Raw genomic sequence first — 19,085 nt, forward strand, 5'->3', positions numbered from 1 at the left:
GATCAGTCTAGATAGTATTTCTTCCCCCCCCACAACCTACCCCTAAGATTTAGTTATCTTTACTTTTATCTTGGCTGCTTCCATTCAAAATACATTTTACTACTTTGATTCTCCTTTAAGCGACCCCCCGCTTCTTACAAGTAGATTACTGCCCATATTTTCTACTCATTTCAACCTTGGCAGCACATGATATAAACAGTATAAACAAGCACCAAACCAAGATCTTTCACCGTAAAATTTATAGCAATTAAGAAAATCTACATTTATCTTGCAAAGCTCAATGCATTTCAACAAATCCTCTTCAACCTATGATAATTACATTCACGATTTTTCCAGCGCAATCTCCAATTTAATCCTCCAAAAACTAAAGAACTTATGCAATCTGGATATTCTTATTCCAAGTCTACAGATGTCTGTACCAGAAATGGATTTACAGATTGGATCAATTTTCAACCAGCTTCATTAGTTGGATTTTGTTATTGTCCAATTGCATCTTCACACCTGTACATTAATTTGAATGTCCTATTTTTTTTTTTTTTTTTTTTTTTGCATCTTTTTATATAATTCTTATATATCTTTATATATAACTACTTAATTTACTCACATAAAATTAATATACGAAAGTATAGATTTATGCGTAAACTTTAAGTATTTACTTCAAAAGTGCTCAATACATAGGTAGAGCTAGTTAGTAATTTATAAAATATATATGGCGATTAAGCTACACTGAATATTCGGCGTTTCATCCACTCTAGGACTCCTCAGGCGCATAATGTCCTATTTTTTTTATTTATTTTTTTTTTTTTGCATCTTTTTATATAATTTTTATATATATATATATATATATTTTTTTCATCTTTTTATATAGTTTTTGTATATTTTTTTCATCTTTTTATATAATTTTTATATATCATTATATATACATATATATATATATATATATATATATATATATATATATATATATATATACATATTGCATCTTTTTATATAATTTTTTTATATTTTTATTTATATATATATTGCATCTTTTTATATAATTTTTATATAATTTTAAAAATATTTTTATATAATTTTTCCTTCAAACTCTGAAGCTTTTTATTTATGTGCTAACCAGTTATGTAAGATGCTCTATAAAATGTTTTTGCTAACCTTTTTTTCCTCTAAAGAAAAACATTTTTTTTAACTCCATGGCATAAGAAAATACTCCATTTTATCTTGCATTTCTTTTTTTATGAACAATAAATGTTTGTAAATCATGATTTGCATAATTTTAAATCCACTCGTATACTGATACTCTATCTCAAATATTGAATATTTTTTATTAAGATCGGTTAAATCTATAATATTAATATGAACTTTTATATTTCCTTTGAAAATATAAAATTTTAAATTCAGGGTGGAACGCTAAAATTGTCGCCCTAGAAAAGGCAACACGATTCCATTTCCATTTGATGAAAACCAGTTTTCTATTTTTGTTGCAAACCATCTACTAGTTGACAAGTCGTGTACAAATCCCAAGGAGCCTTCTATCATGTCTGAAAGTGACACAATGTTCAACGAGCAAGATCAGAGATGTGCTGTTGTAACACCTTATGTTCTCTATCGATCCAAATTACCAAGTTATAACAACAGAACCCTTGCCAGCACCCTTAAAATGCAAATCTAGACAGTTCAACGCTTGAGGGCACAGTTGAACAAACTTTCCAGTCACGGTTTTAGTCTTTGGTGTGGTTTCAAGTGAGGGCCACATCATGCCACCTCACATCTTCAAAGTCGGTTTAAAAGTCAACAACAAAGTGTACCTGGATGTGCTGAAGAGTGTGGTGATCCTTTGATGCAAACCCTGGGTGTGGCAGCAGAACTCAGCGCCAGCCCACAAATCCAAAGAGACTCAAGCTTGTCTTCAGAAGGAGTGCTACGACTTTGTACCCTTCTCTCACTGCCCCCCCCCCCGGGCTACTCCGTTTGGTCATATGTTGAGAACATCGCCAACATGACCTTCCATAACACCAAAAACAGCCTGATCACCACCGTCTGCTGAGTATTTGTCAAGCTCCCAACGGCGCTTGGAGAAAAGGCATGCTCCCAGTTCCGGACCCATATCAAGACGGTGATTAAGGCTGTAGGTGCCTACATTGAATAGATGTCAGCTCTATTACATAATCAAGTTACCTAAATTGAATTTTTTCAATAAAAGTTTTAAAATAAAACTAGTGTTGTTTTTTTTTTTTTAGAGCGACAAATTTATCGTTCTACCGTGTAGTTAATTAGTAAATTTTGAAAATACATATGGCAATTAAGCTACAGAATTTTCTGCATTTCATCCTCATGAAGATTCATCAGGCTATTGCATGAAATCATGTTGCTATGTGTTTTTATATGTTCCCATGGTACTGGTTGCTACTCAGCCAATCAGATTCTTTATTATTCATACATTCATTTTTAGTAGCCATTAGGTGCACGTTTATCAAGCAAGAGTAATTTGACTTCGAATTCACCTGTTTCTTTGTCCTTTTTGGCAGGGATCTGGTTTCTGCTTACTTTGTGTTAAGAACTGACCTAGTTTTAATGTGGATGTTTTTCTCTTATATTTTATTTTATACTAGTGTTTTTGTTTATATATTTGTTTATTTATTATTATTACTTGTGAGCGGGGGGTGGGATGATCGTAAAATATGCTTTAATATGATATAATAATACGATAAGAGTAAATGGTAGTTTGCTTGAAGCATTGCTGGTAAAGGAATATATGGAAGTTTTAAAAGCCAAAAGCAATGCGGAAAGGACCGGAATCACAAGAGTAAAGAAAAGAAAAACAAACAAATAAACGGGTATGTTCGAGTAGTGAAATATCTAACTGTTTATTCATTTATCACTCCTCCCCTAATTAATTTGCAACCAAGTTATTGGTATGTACGGTATATTCCTGTGGCCGGTCGTAAAATATGTTTAAATATGATATTTTAATTTGTCCAGATTTTGTATATATTATTATAGAGTTGTGATTTCAGAAGTAAAAAAAAAAAGTTTTGGGTGCCATCAGCTAGAATCGAAACTGAAATTAAAACTGTAGCATATAAAGTTGGTGATGTTACCACTGTACCAAGGTGACACGTATATGAACTAATTAAAAATAAACTAAGATGAATGTAAAAAATGTGTAATGATTGTTTCGATTTTGACCCCTTAAAAACTATTTTAACCGGCTAGAGACCCATAAATAACAATAAAAGAATGGTCCATAATAAATCCAATCATTTAAGGCTCCTAGCACCAGGTCTAGTTTCGGAAGAGATAGTTTGAAAATATGGAAACAGGCAGGCAGACAAACAGTCATAGTGAGTTTTATAAATTAGATTGTAATTATGATTATTATTATTTTTTTTTGTTGTTATTGTTTATTTATCTATGTGCGTTTTTTTTTGTGTGTGTTGTTATCCTAAAGTAAAGTTTATTTTGTATATACATATCAGTATAAAAAACATTTTTATTTGTAAACCTAATTACAATGATTTTTTTTTTTTGTTTTTGTTTTTCTTTTCCCAGAGCTCTGCAGTTTCCTCCAGAAGCATGGCTTCGATTCCGTCTCTACCATGCAAGCATAACATGGATTACAATCCGCCCTGATGGAAGAGTGTGTCTGAAAATGCTAGGAGATTCAGGACATCTACCTCAAAATAAACTTTCGCACACCACAAAAAGCAATAGTGTTCTCTAAAGTTGGTACAAATGTCTCTTCTTTGTTATCCGTAGATTTTTTTTTTTTTTTTTTTACCATCGTTCCTCTTTCGTTTTGAATATCAAAAGAGGCGGTGTTTAGTCTTAGAAAAAGAGATGAGACAAAAAGATGTTTACTTCCAATGAAAATGCTGATTATGTATTGTGCACGTTCCTTGTTTTAAATAGATCTAAGATGAAAAAATCAAAAAGTTAATGTGTGAATGGTATGTATGATAAAAAGAAAAAAAAATATGCTGAGTGAAATAGCATCCTTACTTTCCTAAAATGATTTTTTTTTTCCTGACATTTATACTGACAGAGACACAGGTGAAAATCGCAGTTCCAAATAAATTAATAGGAAAAATATTTTATATATTTACATATCAGGCAAGATGAGAATACCCAAAATGCAATTGCGAGAGTTACTTAGTACTTCTACCCGGTAATGGCTGGCTGACAGAACGAGAGTATGGTACTCTCATAGATTAAATAAAGGATTCAATTTGAAATTCCGTACAGATTCCAACTTCAATGGAAAGATTCTCTGGCTTTGACAAGATACACCTGAAGAAGGTTGGGGGGGTTACATCAACCAAAACGTTGTGAAAATAACATTCAAGATGAGAACAGTAGTCTGAAGAATTTAAATAATATGAATTTTTGATCATTATCTCAAAAGATACACCTGAAGAAGGTTGGGGGGTTACATCAACCAAAACATTGTGAAAATAACACTCAAGATGAGAACAGTAGTCTGAAGAATTTAAATAATATGAATTTTCAATCATTATCTCAAAAGATACACCTGAAGAAGGTTGTAGGTTACATAAACCAAAATGTTGTATAAATAATAATTCAAGACGAGAACAGTAGTCTGAAGAATCCAAATAACACAAATAATCAATCCTCATCTAAAAAAAATTCAAAACCATAATGTAACATAATGTTAAGAAATTTTTCCAAAACAATTGAAAACAATAAGTATCTTCCCTTCTATATTATCCCTAAGGAAAGAAACTTATTGTGCCACTTAATTTACATACATGTTTACGGTATGTACGAACACACTGTAAATTAGTTGGAAACAGTCACTCTTTTTCTAACTACTAACAGGGATATTAAAAACTTAGTATTAGAATGATCAACACACAGTAGCTGAGAGATGAGTGACTTGTTTAGTTAATTACAAATCATAGCTAAGTGCATGGCATTGCCCAGGAGTAATACGAGTAATTCAGTATCATACCAAATTAGTGGTACTCATTAGTCAATCAAAAGTGCTCAATATCCTGGATAGAACACATATGTTTGATAACCGTGTTGCCCAACAACAAAACAATATCACTGTTTGTTTTTTTTTGTTTTTTACATAGGCATCACCACTTATTAAGGGCCCAAAGACCACTCGAGGATATGGGTTAAGAGTGTACAGTAGTCAATTGGACAATATAGTAATTGTTAGTAATGAAAATTTGGTAAAATTTGTTAACTTAAGTGGAACGGCTCATCAAGAACTTGTTTACATTGGACTTGAAGACAATCAGATCGTAGTCACCTGAAAGGCAGGAAAATGGAAGATAGTTCCACAGGCGTGCACTTCTAAGAAAGAAGCTTTTTTTCATGGAATCTACATTTAGGTTTAGGCACAGATAAAGAGTGGCGGGGAATTATTGATATTGTTTTCAGCTAGACGAGTATTTCTTGTGAAAGTTTGACAAGGGGTGACCATAGATTGAAGCTCAGTCGAGCACTTGCCATGAAAATACTGATAAGCAGAGACAAACTCACAACATTTCTTCCGTGAGATAGAGGTTGTAGGGAAGAGAAAAGGATATCTCCTACGTTTTGTTATGCTATTTTATAAAAAAATCTCCTCAGTGTTGTCTGGGATTTATAATAGTCATAATACAGTATGATATCTGGTAATTGGTGCAAAGTAATCAAAGAGTGCTAAATATCCTAGGTAGAGCGGGTATATTTAAATGCAGCGTTGCTCGGGAGAAAGACTTTCTTTGTTATTATTTTATTATGTTATATACTAAACAAAGTACATGGTGTTGCCCGCAAGCCAAAATAGGAGAAATACAATATCATGTATTGTAAGGAGTATAAGTTAGTCAATACAAAGTGCTCAATATCCTTGATAGAACTGGTATATTTAAAGGCCGCATCACCCAGGATAAACAATTTCACTGTGCTTTGTTATACTAGTTTATACAAGAAAATCTACTTGATGTTGCCTAGGAGTCATAAGAGTAACAGTACAATGTCAAAACTGGTAAGTTGTATATACTAATAAAAGAGTGCTCAATATCCTAGATAAAGCAAGTATGCTTAAAGGTTATGTTGCTTGGGAGAACGAACATTAATATGTTTTGTTATACTATTTTATACAGGAATCCGTATAATTTATCTGTGCCTAAATCAAAACGTGGATTCCATGGACAAAGCTTCTTTCTTAGAACTGCACGCCTGTGGAACTCTGTTCCGTCTGCCTGCTTCCCACCTGACTACAACTTGGATGTGTTCAAGTCCAACGTTAACAAATTCCTAATGAACCGCCCCCTTAAGTAAACACTTCATCAAATCTCCACACTAACATAATGTACTTGCAATAACCCTTATCCCTGAGTGGCTTCCGGGCCTTGATAAGTGGTGACCACTTTGTAAAAAAAAAAATTTTTTTTTTTAAATCTATTCGACTTTGCCCGGGATAGAAAGTGATATATAGTTATCAAAAAATGGTCAATATCCTAAGACTAGCAAGCATGTCCAAACGCAACTTCATTTCTTCTATTTGTTTTATGTGATCTGGGCAACATTGGGTAGTCCTATTAGTTAAAGATAAAATGATTTTAATCCTACTTCGCCTATACTTGTAAAATAAAGGGAGATGATTCAGTTTGTCATTTAACCAAGTAATAATGAATGATGGAGTGGTAAACAGCTGACTACAATATGTTTGTCTTCAAGTCTAATGTAAACAAGTACTTGATGAGCCGTTCCATATAAGTTGACAAATTTACCCAATCTCCATTACTAACGGTTACTATATTGTCCAATTTCTACTGTACACTCTTTATAACCCTTATCCTCGAGTGGCCTCTTGGCCTTGATAAGTGGTGATGCCTATGTAAAAAAAAAAAAACAACAAAAAAAAAACATGAAAACTGTTTTTATCTTTAATTAAAATTCTAATTCATATTTTTTATTTTTTTCTATTTTTTATTTTTTTTTTTTTGTGAGGATACCTATTTTAGTGAGATACATAAGTATATCAAAGATTTTTTTTTTTTGCTTGGAATTCGATTTTTATCTGTGCCCCATACTGAATAATCTGCAAACTCACAAAGTGATAACAAATCAAAGAATGCTGAAAACAGTAAATTATTTCCAGCTTTCCTTTTGAAGAATGTTCTCTGTTAATGGGGTTGGAATGTATGTTAATATGGGATTTAATCGTAGCTAATGATAATGGATGCTGTATGATTTTCTTTTTCAAGAATGTATTCAAATTTAGGGATAATGGTGCATGGTGCAGTTTATCGGTTGCTGAGCCGGTTAACCATTGGCTGCAGATGTATTCCTGTTATTAAAGGGTTTGAGTATGATTATTACATTAATTCAGGGAGCGGGGGTCTTGTCTTTAGTATAAAAACCCATTGAAATAATTGTAATTTATTACCTAGTTTAGGATTTTATGTTAAAGGAGGGAGTATCCTTATCAGTGAAAGAGTCTTCTAAGTGGTATCAAATAAAATGGATGAGGGTATCTTCAACAGTGAAAAAGTGTTCAAATTAAATGGATAGGGCTATCATCAACAGTGAGAATGTTTTCAAATTAAATGGATGGAGGTATCTTAAACAGTGAAAAAGCGTTCAAATTAAATAAATGGGGGTATCTTCAACAGTGAAAAAGTTCTCAAATTAAATAGATGGGAGCATCTTCAACAGTGAAGAAGTGTTCAAATTAAATGGATGGGAGCATCTTCAACAGTGAAGAAGTGTTCAAATTAAATGGATGGGGGTATCTTCCACAGAGAAAAAGTTTTTAAATTAAATAGATGGGAACATCTTCAACAGTGAAGAAGTGTTCAAATTAAATGGATGGGAGCATCTTCAACAGTGAAGAAGTGTTCAAATTAAATGGATGGGGGTATCTTCAATAGAGAAAAAGTTTTTAAATTAAATAGATAGGGGTATCTTCAACAGTGAAAATGTTTTCAAATTAAATGAATTATTATCTAGTTTCAAGTTTTATATTAAAGGAGAGGGTATCCTTATTAGCAAAAGAGTCTTCTAAGGGGTATCAAATTAAATGGAAATAGTTTTCAAATTAAATGGATGGGGGTAACTTCAATAGTGAAAGAGTTAAATTAAGGACATGATTCCAGAGAAGACATGAAACTACTTGATGTAAAGAGCTAAAAAAATTCTTCTTCATTAAAAAATTGACAATATGTGTACGATAAATAGATTCTGATCCAGAAAATAGCAACTCTTACCCTTTTGTCAGAAACATTGCATATAGAATCTGTGGACTGAAGGATAAAATAAAGGAAGCAAGTTAGCAAAAGTAAACTCAAAACGCACTCTCCTTAAAGATTGGAGAAATGATATATTTATAGCGTCACAACAAAGACAACACATTTTTATTGGAAATGCTTTTGTAGAATTAAAACCAAAAAATAAATTGCCTTAGTTTAAAAGGATTTCTCCTTAAGTGAACAATGAAGGAAATGAATGAGTGGATTATCGGAAATGAAAGCTGCAATTTTATGAGATGTTTTTTTTTTATGAAAACTTCAAAAAAAGAAAACCTGAAAGAAACAGAATTCTTGAAAAGAAAAAAAAAAAAATTGTCACATTGTGGAAGGACTTCTCCCCAACTGCTTGAGGAAAGAAAAAAATTATGCATATTATTAGAAATGATGTAACAGTGTAAAAAGTGATTATGCATTGTAAATGAAAAGAATTTAAGTAGAATTAAGCGGTTTGTCATCGCGTTTTTAAGAAATCCAACAACGAGCAGGTGGCCATTTTGAAATTCTTTTTTTTTTTTTTTCAATTTTTTTATTTTGTTCTAACTTGGAATGATACCAAATATTCACCGACTATTACATACGTTTCAACCGGGAGATCTTCTTAAGATTCTAAGCATCCCTTTAAGTGCAATTATTTGTATCTCTCTTGAACTTGGTTTACTTGGTATATTTGCTAGGTAGTTTTTGAAATTCGTTTTTCACGAGTCCAGCTGCTCCTATATTTTCTGAAATAATGTAGATCTTTCTAAGATTCTAGTTTCTTCCTGAGGTAAGTAAAAGTGTTGTAAAAGATGTTTAGATTGATAAGATAATAAATTTAAATGAAATGTACCTACTGTTCTTTTTTGGTTTGTTTGTTTAGTTGCAAGGTTCTGACTGAATGATCTTGCATAATTTTTTAATTTGTAAATAACCCAAAAATTTTATCTGCCACAAGTCGAATTCTAATTCTGATCCATTGAAGTAAAGTCTGTCACTAGGCCCATAACCTTTTGACCCGTAAGTCATTTTAGTTTCAGAAGAGAAAAGAAATGTTGTTCCAAACAAAATGGCAGTATCAATCCAGAGAAGCTTTGAATTATAAACGCTAGCAGACAAAGACAGAGAATAGAGTTTCCGGTATGTAGCCAATCCGAAGAAGTCTTAAGCAGAGTAGTTTCTCGTGTGAAGACGAAAAGCTGTGTAAGAATTCTTAAGAGATTCAGGATATTTATGGAGTGATTCTGGTTTCTGGTTGGTTGCTACCAGAGCGCGGCACCATTTGATTAGTCAGTTCCTATTACCCCTGTCTATAATTTTTTTGTAATCATACCCTTCATTAGAACAAAAAGAATATTGCAACAATTTCCCTTAAATAGCATCAACTTTTTAAATGAAAGGTTTGGCGAATCGTATTATTGTTTAGGCAAAAAATGAACCAACTGTTGGTGTATGAATGAGTCTAAGTGCCAAAATAATCCTGTTTATTATGTATAGCTTTTTTATAGACTAGCAGGGCTACCCGGTATTGTCTGGGACAAAAATTTAATTTATTTCTATTAAAACTTCTATTTACCTTTCTCTGTCTTTCTCTCATTACTCCCCCCCCCCATCATTTTCTCCTCCCTCTCACCAAACCTGTCTTTCTCCCCCACTTAGCCCATTCCTCTCTAATAGAACATACATAAAGACATTTCTCTTTTACATAATAGATTAGTATAGATAGTCTGATTTTTTTTTTTTTTTTTGTCTCCAACAGAACAATTGAATATTAGAAAATTTTAAAATAAGGAGTTGGAGTCTGATATTTTGACAAGTCGTCTTAAGGTCTTAATATTCTCGGATCCCTTTCAGTCGAGTTCTTCAGACTTTCGATCCTCCTTGACCCTTCACAGCTATTTTGTGTGGTATCAGACAGGGTTGATGCATGGGGGATGTGCTTTATCATTATTATTATTTGCTCACTAGGAGTAGTCACACAGGCCATCATTAAAGATATTTCTCTTTGTGAACAACTTGTGGCATTCTCTGGAGTTTGATTGACAAATTTCCCCAGATTTCCAATACTCTTCTTTTTTTTTCTTTTTTTTTTTACATAGGCATCACCACTTATCAAGGGCCCAAAGACCACTCGAGGATATGGGTTAAGAGTGTACAGTAGTCAATTGAACAATATAGTAATTGTTAGTCATGGTAATTCAGTAAATTTGTTAACTTAAGTGGAACGGCTCATCAAAAACTTGTTTACATTGGACTTGAAGACAACCATATTGTAGTCAGCTGAAAAGCAGGAAAACGGAAGACAGTTCCACAGGCGTGCACTTCTAAGAAAGAAGCTTTTTTTCATGGAATGTACGTTTAGGTTTAGGCACAGATAAAGAGGGGTGGGAATTATTGATAGTGTTTTCAGCTAGACGAGTGTTTCTTGTGAAATTTTGGCGAGGGGGGACCATAGATTGAAGCTCAGTCGAGCATTTGCCATGAAAATAACAATAGAGACAAACTTGCAACATTTCTTCTGTGAGAAAGAGGTTGCAGTGAAGAGAAAAGGACATCTCCTACGAAGCTACTAAGTCTATTTTGAACTCTATCAAGGCAGGACAAGTCCTTTCTAGCAGCTCCTGCCAAAATCTGGCAACAGTACTCCATCCTTGGATGTACCTAGCTCTTATATAGATAGAGAATTGCATCAGCAGTGAGATATCTACTAGATTGATAGAAGGATCCCACCATTTTTCTAGCAGCCTTGGCAACAGATTTAATGCACGTGTTCCATTTCAGATCAGGAGTAAAAGTGAAGCCCAGAAGCTTATCAAAACATGAGGCTTCCCCAAGCCGAGAGCCCACCTCTTTCAGTAACCATTGCAGATGAATTTGCATTATCGTAACAGCCGCTTACCATTATTTTCTCATTGGCGGCAACCATTGGTTCTTACTTGAATTTGGGTGGCAAAAAGCCTCCTTAAGCACTCGTCCTTTGCACCCATCTAGTGGAGGTCTGGCTTGTACTTTTCTCTCCTCTGTCTTTCTATCCTCCTTGACCCTTCTTGTTTATTTGATTTTATTATTATTATTATATGACATTACCAAGCAACACTATTCTAAGCAGATCATTCTAAGAGAAATATATTCTAAAAGCAATGTATTAAGGCAAATTATTCAAAAAGCAATGTCTTCAAAGAGCAATACATTTTAATGGCAATATATTCTAAGAACAATACATGCTAAAGGTCAGTTTATTCTAACATCAATTTATTCTGAGAGCAATTTATTCTAAGAGCAATTTATGCCAAGATTAATGTAATCTAACTAATATAGTGCAATGTATTCTGGGAGGATTGTCCCCTAGCAATATAAAATAATTATCCTAACTATAAAATTATATTTGACGACTTCATTTGGCATTAAATAACCAATATAGGTGATTGATGTACTGTAAAATAAAAAACAAAAACAACAAACAAACAAAAAACAAGCCGAACAACATATTATATGTTTGCTTCTCGTTTTACTGATATTTTTTATTTGCATTTTTTCATTAGTTAAATGATTATCCTCATACATTTTAGGTGTCCTGATTACATTCTGCTCAGCCGTCATTTGTATAGAGTTGACTAAAAAGTATGCGCGACATATCTTAGCATTCAAACGCTATTTTAGTAGACACTACTGCTTTTCGGGTGTGCACTCCCCCCTCCCCCAATTTGTTTACGTTTGTCAATGTGTTTTTGTTATATTATTAGATGAAGATTATTGTCTTTATAATCTTATATTGTAGTTAACCACATGAGTTGTTTTGACCTCCTGTTTACATGTTGAACAATAAACAAATTTTGTGCAAAATTGATTGATTCATAAATGTTTTTTTTGTTAAACCTGTATGAAAATAGTACTTTACAAAATTTAAAGTAATCTATTTGCATTTTGAAAATTACTTAGCTATAGTTCTTAAAGGTATTTTACACGCACGCACGCACACACACACACACACGCATAATATCTTCAATAAGCATCCAGTCTTATTCTGTACAGGCATTTACAATTGTCGTAGACTCTTAGAAATTCAGTATGTTATCACTATACATCTTATGAGATGATTGACTAACTTTTATGATTTCAGGTTTAAATGAACAGCTATAGCAGGAATTGGAATACACCCTACTAAAGCCTGATTGTCACAGCTGGTGAATTTCAAAAATGCAATCTGGACGTGAAGTCACTTTAGAAGAATAAAATTCTGTTTTAAACTTGAAAAAATGTCACAGAAACGTATGAAATGCTTTAGACTGCTTTTAGGCCATCTTGCATGAATCAAGCATCAATTTTTTAGTGGCATAAGAGATTCAAAGAAGGCAGAGAGTCTGTGAGGGATGATGAGAGGTGTGGGAGGAGTAAGGAAGTCAAAAAATCAGAGTTGATTGACTAAATAAAGAATTTCATGCATAAGGCTCATCGTGTGTCTATAGAGATAAGGGCACAGTTTGATGTCAGTGAGGGAACTGTACATACAATTATTCACAAGGAACTGAAGATGTGGAAGATTTGCGTGACTGTACCAGTTCGCAACTCCATCCTTGTCACTGACTATTTGATCAAGATGGTCATCAACACAGTTTGGTTTCCATATAATGTCAGGTCATCAGGAGAGAATACACACTATTTCAGGACTAACTTTGTGGCAGCTGATATAAGGCCCTATTATCAGAATTGTAAGTAAACGAACTGTTTAAATCAATGAAAATTGATGTTTAATAATGTAATGGCTTCCATTTTGATTAACAGCTAGCATGTATTGTGTTTGCAATGATTGATGACAGTTTTGGGTGGGGAAGAATTACGAGTCGGGCACACTGGATGGCAGAGTTCAACTGATATTTGCAGCATTTGTCAGAGTTTGTGTTTTGTTTTAATTTATTTTTATACTTGTGAACTTATGCCTTTATCCTCCCCCCCTATTGGCAGCTGCCAATATGGGAGATGATGATACAGACAGAAGAGAAGATGAAAGAGAAGAAATCCGTGACACACAACTTGTGGGTTGGCAATTGTTGAGCAAGTGGGTGACCATGTGGTCTTACTCAATGTGTTATGGGAGCGGGCAATTGTAGCATTAGGCAGATATGAGAGAGTGAGAGAGAGAAGCGGTAAATATAACATCTCATCATAAGAGCTTATTTTTTGCTTCCCCCTCTTTGTCTTCCTCTTTATCCAGACATGAACAGGTAAATGAGTGAGGGAGGTGAAACAAGACAGTGTCCCTCTGCAAACAACTGTATTTTTTTTCTACTTTGTGGGGTAAGTAACAGTGCCTGTAACAGTATGGATGGCCCTATGTTGAATAACAATTATATCCACTAGTGTCAATCTTGACAAGGGTCAAACAAGGGTTTGTGACGGCTGACAACAATTACAATTGAGGGAAGTTGCAAATTGGACACAGCTGCACACAAGTTGTTGCTCGGAGTAGATTGAAATGAGCTGACGACAAAGAGGCTCCGACAGACTTTTCCCACAATGGTGTCACACACGCACCCAAAGCCCAACTGACATAGGCCGAACATGTTTTTTTATGCTTTCTTTTGAACTGTTTTATTTTATTTTTTTAATTTTATTTTTTATATACCTGAGCACTCGTGTGTGTGTGTGTGTGTGTGCCCTCAGCAGCTGCCAATGTGAGAGACGATGACACAACCAGAAGAGAAGATGAAGAAGAAGATCATGGAGACAACATTGGGATCGGCAGCAATGTTATTGAGTTGGGAGAGGGGGTAACACGTGATAGTTTTACCATTACTTCACCCTCTCTTTAATTAGGTGGATGATGTCATCGTTTACTGTGCATGGTTATTCTCTAACTTTATTTTAATTGATGCCGTCATCATTTTATGATGTTTTTATAGCGTCATCCTTTAGTGACTTCATTCATTTGTGACATGATCTCTATAAAAGTCACTTTGTGTGTGAGTTCCTTCTTTAACCCTTATCCTTGAGTGGCCTCTGGGCCTTGATAATGTGGTGATGCCTTTGTAAAAAAAAAAAAAAAAATTCCAAAATGGCTGAGCCTATCTTTTGCAAATTTCACACAAAGGTAATTTATATGTCTGGTAGTGTTCTTAGATATGTTTTGTACAGAAATTTATCCAATAATTATTGAAAATCAAAAAACTTTGATCCTAAAAGTAGTTTGTCTTTCTTATAAAAAAAAAATGAATTTTTACAGGGTTATTTTTTTTTGTTACACCGGCAAAGGAGATAATAAAATCACAACAAATCTTTTGTTCTTAAAAAAGTCAGAATTATTAACATTTAGAAATATAGCTCAGTGGTAGAGCATTTGGCTAAAGACCGAATGAGACCTTCTTCGATTCTGGGTGTACCTCGCCATTTTATTTTAATTTTTTTTTATAAATGAGTTCAATTTACAATAAAAGGAGAGATACCAATTAAAATCGCTGCAAATAATTTCTTCATTTGCATATTCGAAAACTAAACATTAATCAGAAGTGACTTATCCAGGGCATTCACTGTCAAGTCTAAATATCAACTGACGTGATATTGTAAACAAACACAGACAGATTTTGATGAATGACATTATTACTTTAAAAAAAATTTTTTATTGCTTTTAGCGAATTAGTCCACCGGGCAAATTATTCCTTGTAATATATAATATTCAACAGCGCATTGATTCTATAATAATATATGTGCAATCTGCATAAATTAAAATACAATGTTTAAGTGTATTGCATGACCGCGCAACGCCGGGCGGCCAGCTAGTTTATTAATAAGCATGAGCAGTACAAATAAATAATAAACAATATCCACAAAGTTTTAGCATCTGTAAAGCAGATACCAGTATTAATATGATAATTATTTTTTTGTTACTTGGGAAGTAACCACTTATCAAGGCCTGGAGGTCACTCAAGGATAAGGGTTAAGTGTTAAGTAGATGGTGAGACAACATGATCAGTAGGGCTGTGACAACAGCATATTCTTTTCATTGTTTTGACTCTTGAGTATATATCTGTTAATATCTTATATGTTGTTATATAGACTGATGTGGTTCTCGGTTAATTAAGTGTGTTTAACTGTGTCAGGTATATACTCGAAAGTCAAAAGAATGAAAAGAATATTCTATTGTCACAGCCTTAATGATCTGTTATGGTGGAACTTGAGTAGGGCTTGATTATCTAAGAGGACAATTTAAATAGGAATTTATTCACATAAGATTTGAAGACGATCATGTTATAGTCAGTCCGGCCGGGTATTATTGTCAGTCTGCATTGGTAAAGAATGTATATATTAAAGAATATAATAATCAGTGAAAAACTAATAAAACTCCAGATTTAATAGCCTTGTGCCTAACTGTATATTTGTAGTATAATTTGTTTTTACCCTTATCTTTTCATTTTCCTTCTATTTCCATTGTCTCTTTCGTTCTCTCTCTCTCTCTCTCTCTCTCTCTCTCTCTCTCTCTCTCTCTCTCTCTCTGTTTATTAAACTGGCATTGCGAACTATCGGGACTTGTTATTGTTCATCAATCAGGATGATGAAAACCATCTGATCATTCTTGTCATCATGGGTGAGTTTGAAGATGGTGAATAAGCCCAATTTGTAATGCAGAGCCAACCCTCTTTTCCTTAGCAGAGAAAAAGAAGCATGTTTTCAACACCAGAAGAAAGTCGCAGGTTGCAGCGACCAAAACGTTGGGCTAATAACACTCAAGATGAGAATAATAGTCCGATTAATCAACATAACACAAGCAAGCCCGATCTGTGCTTGGAAAGTTTTGCTGTGATGGGGTCAGGGAAGAGTAGCAAATGTTGGATATTTAAAAGCATTGCTCTTCCTGCATTTTTCTGCAGCAGCTTCCTATCACTTTTGCATTAGCGGGCACCATTGTAAACAGCCTGCCACTTGGGACTACTTTTTGAAGGACCTCGCCTTAAAATCTTCAATAGTCTTCACACTATAGGAGTCAATTTTCAGGATGTGCATGTGTCAGTTTGTAACAAGATTGAGATGCGATTTAAATGAACACCAAAAAACGACTGGCTTGAATGCCCACACTCTTTCTTTCTCACCCCTTTGTTGGGATGCATTGAATGAAACTAGAATTTATAAGTAATAATAATAAATATTCATCCAAACTCCTTGCCAACTCTTGACCTTTATGGTCTCTCTCTCTCTCTCTCTCTCTCTCTCTCTCTCTCTCTCTCTCTCTCTCTCTCTCTCAGCTGTCCAAAAAAGAAAATAGACTGCTCTTTATTTTCCCATTCAGCATTTTTACAGCTATCATTGCCCTTATATGCAAATTAATGCTATATGTATATTAATAATATATTATATATTATAATATATAATAATATTAAGCCAAATAATAATATTAAGCCTTCCTTGATTCCATCACCACCTGACAGAATAGACAGAAGCGTTGTCGCTTGTATAAGTCATGTTTTTCATTACTTTCGCTACAACTTTCAAAAGCAAGTAGAGTTTTCACAGAAATATGTTAACTCAATATTTTTCAACTAATGAAAATCGTTATGAACCCCAAATCTAACAAGCCAATACTAAATTAATAAATCTTATAAAAATAGTTACCTGATCAACAGAATCAGAGTTCTCCATAGATTAAACCAAGCATACCCCGAAGGGCACAAGGACATGTGTTCACCCTCGTTCCTTTCGTTGGGGGAGGCAACAAGAAAGGAACACTTCAAGACTTGCATACAAATTTCATCATCTCCTGCACATCTACACACGTATTAACCAGGACTAGGTAAACTAACACATACTATTGCAGTCCCACATTGTCTATTCACATTAACAAATATGTGTAGAAATAGATAGATAAACCCATCGTGTCTGCTTATTCATCGAATATTTTCCAATCAAAAACACGAGTTGCCATAAACCTTCACAAGCGATCTTTTTGTAAACTTGTAGTTATATAAATGTTCTGTTGTTTAATCATGTTTTTCATTACAAAACGCAGCGCATGTTAGATTAGCACTTGCTAGCTGGTGACATTAATGTTTCATTTATTTCCATTTTAATATGCATACACGTTTGTCAAAAATGTTTAATTTTAAAGTTCTGGAATTTTTTAGATAAGGGCTAGTTGCTTATATTACTTGTATTGATCGGACTATTGTTCTCATCTGGATTGTTATTTGTGCAACGTTTCAATCGGATTGTCCTTCGACCGTCCTCAGGCATGTTGGTTGTTGTTTGGAAAAGAAAAGAGAAAAGTTGCTGACTCCGTAGATATTTTCGTATCCTGCGAGTTAATGTCTATTTTATAGTTATAGTTTTGAATTTGTGAAAAAAATTAGTTGACAAAAGGGAGGCAACTCTAATAAAGATCGATAGGGGATTGTCTCCCTTTCCTTGTGGAAAATTTTAAGGGTGTACACTGTTTGTTTTTTCTACAATTAGAGGTTCCCAAATTCAAATTAATGCTTCATTTTATTTCTTCACCATACCATAAAACTTATAAACATTAATCTAGCGGGAGTACCCGGTGTTGCCCAGGTGGAGAGAAGTAGTATTCTAAGGCTATTGAGCAACCAACCCCAACCCCTAAAAAAAAAACAAAAAAAAACTTTTCTTCAATCAAAATAGAAGCTAAGTATACAATAAAGTTTGTAAGATTTTTTTTTAACGGATTTCAGTTCTTTTTTTTTAAATTCGTTTGAAAATAATAACCAGACGATTTTTTTTTTTTTTTCATATTTTAATGATTGCCTTCGTGTCGTCATTACATTGATTAATTTGAGTCACATGACAGTTTTAAACTGTAAACACTGGCAGACGGCAATTTTAAGTTTTTAGCAGTAATTCATCAGATGGGAAATTGATTTTGACTCGTTAACATCTTAATTTTTCATTTCCATAAATACAATTTTCTTCTGTTATAAAAATTGTATTTAAGCAAACTAATTAATTGTCCTCTTTTCGTGATAACTAGTTGGAATGCACTTCATTTTATCAGATCTTTTAAAATATAGAGAAGTTGAAACCATTGATCTCTGGTTACGTAATTTTAACTTTAAAATTATATTTTGGGCCGTGGACATTTTTATGAATTAAAGGCACTTGAATTTATTTTTCTTGAAAACATCACAGAAAAACAAAAAATATGTTGACAGAGAGTTAATGTTTAAGTTTATTAAGTGAAGATACTTAAAAGTTATTTTCTTGCAAAGGATCCGAGAATTAGAAAGATTTATAAAGAAATGTCATTATTTAAAATTATTTGGAGTAACTCCAAATAATAATTATAGGGTAGAATGATACATTTGTCGCCCTAAAGAAAACAACTCTACAGCTTTATTTAAAAACTTTTATTGAAAAAATGAATTCAGGTAACTTGATTATGTAGTAGAGCTGACATCTAATCAATGCAGCCACCTTCAGCCTCAATCTGCCTCGATATGAGTCCAGAACTGGGAGCATGCCTTTTCCATAAGCGCCGGAGGGAGATCGGCAAATAGTTCAGGTCAGAGGAGGAGGAGGGTCAGTGAGAGAAGAATACAAAGTCGTAGCACTCTTTCTGAAGCCAAGCCTAGGTCTCTTTGGACTTGTGGGCTGGTACCAAGTCCTGCTGCCACACCCAGGATCTGTCAGCAGCCATCTGATTGCACTAGGGGATCACCACACTCTTCAGCACACCCAGGTACACTTTGGTGTTGACTTTCAAGCAGACTTTGAAGATGTGAGGTGATATGATGTGGCCCTCACTTGAAACCACACTAAAGACCATAACCGTGGCCGGAAACTTCATTGAGCTGGGCCCTCAAGCATTGAACCGTCTGGATTTGCATTTTGCGGGTGCTG

At 33.8% G+C, this 19,085-nt stretch overlaps 1 protein-coding gene across 1 annotated transcript in view; it reads left to right on the plus strand.

The window, feature by feature from the left end:
* The window catches only part of LOC145268314 (serine/threonine-protein phosphatase PGAM5, mitochondrial-like), a 59,125-nt gene extending 52,240 nt beyond the window's left edge, over positions 1–6,885 (plus strand). The window contains exon 5 of the mRNA XM_080123776.1: positions 3,550–6,885. Coding sequence (XP_079979902.1) covers positions 3,550–3,721 — 172 coding nt within the window. The 3' untranslated portion in view covers positions 3,722–6,885. The remainder of the gene's footprint in view (positions 1–3,549) is intronic.
* The last annotated feature ends 12,200 nt before the right edge of the window (positions 6,886–19,085 follow it).

Source organism: Euprymna scolopes, chromosome 43 (assembly GCF_053919585.1).
Source record: "Euprymna scolopes isolate OS-2025 chromosome 43, ASM5391958v1, whole genome shotgun sequence".
Taxonomy (NCBI): Eukaryota; Metazoa; Mollusca; class Cephalopoda; order Sepiida; family Sepiolidae; genus Euprymna; species Euprymna scolopes.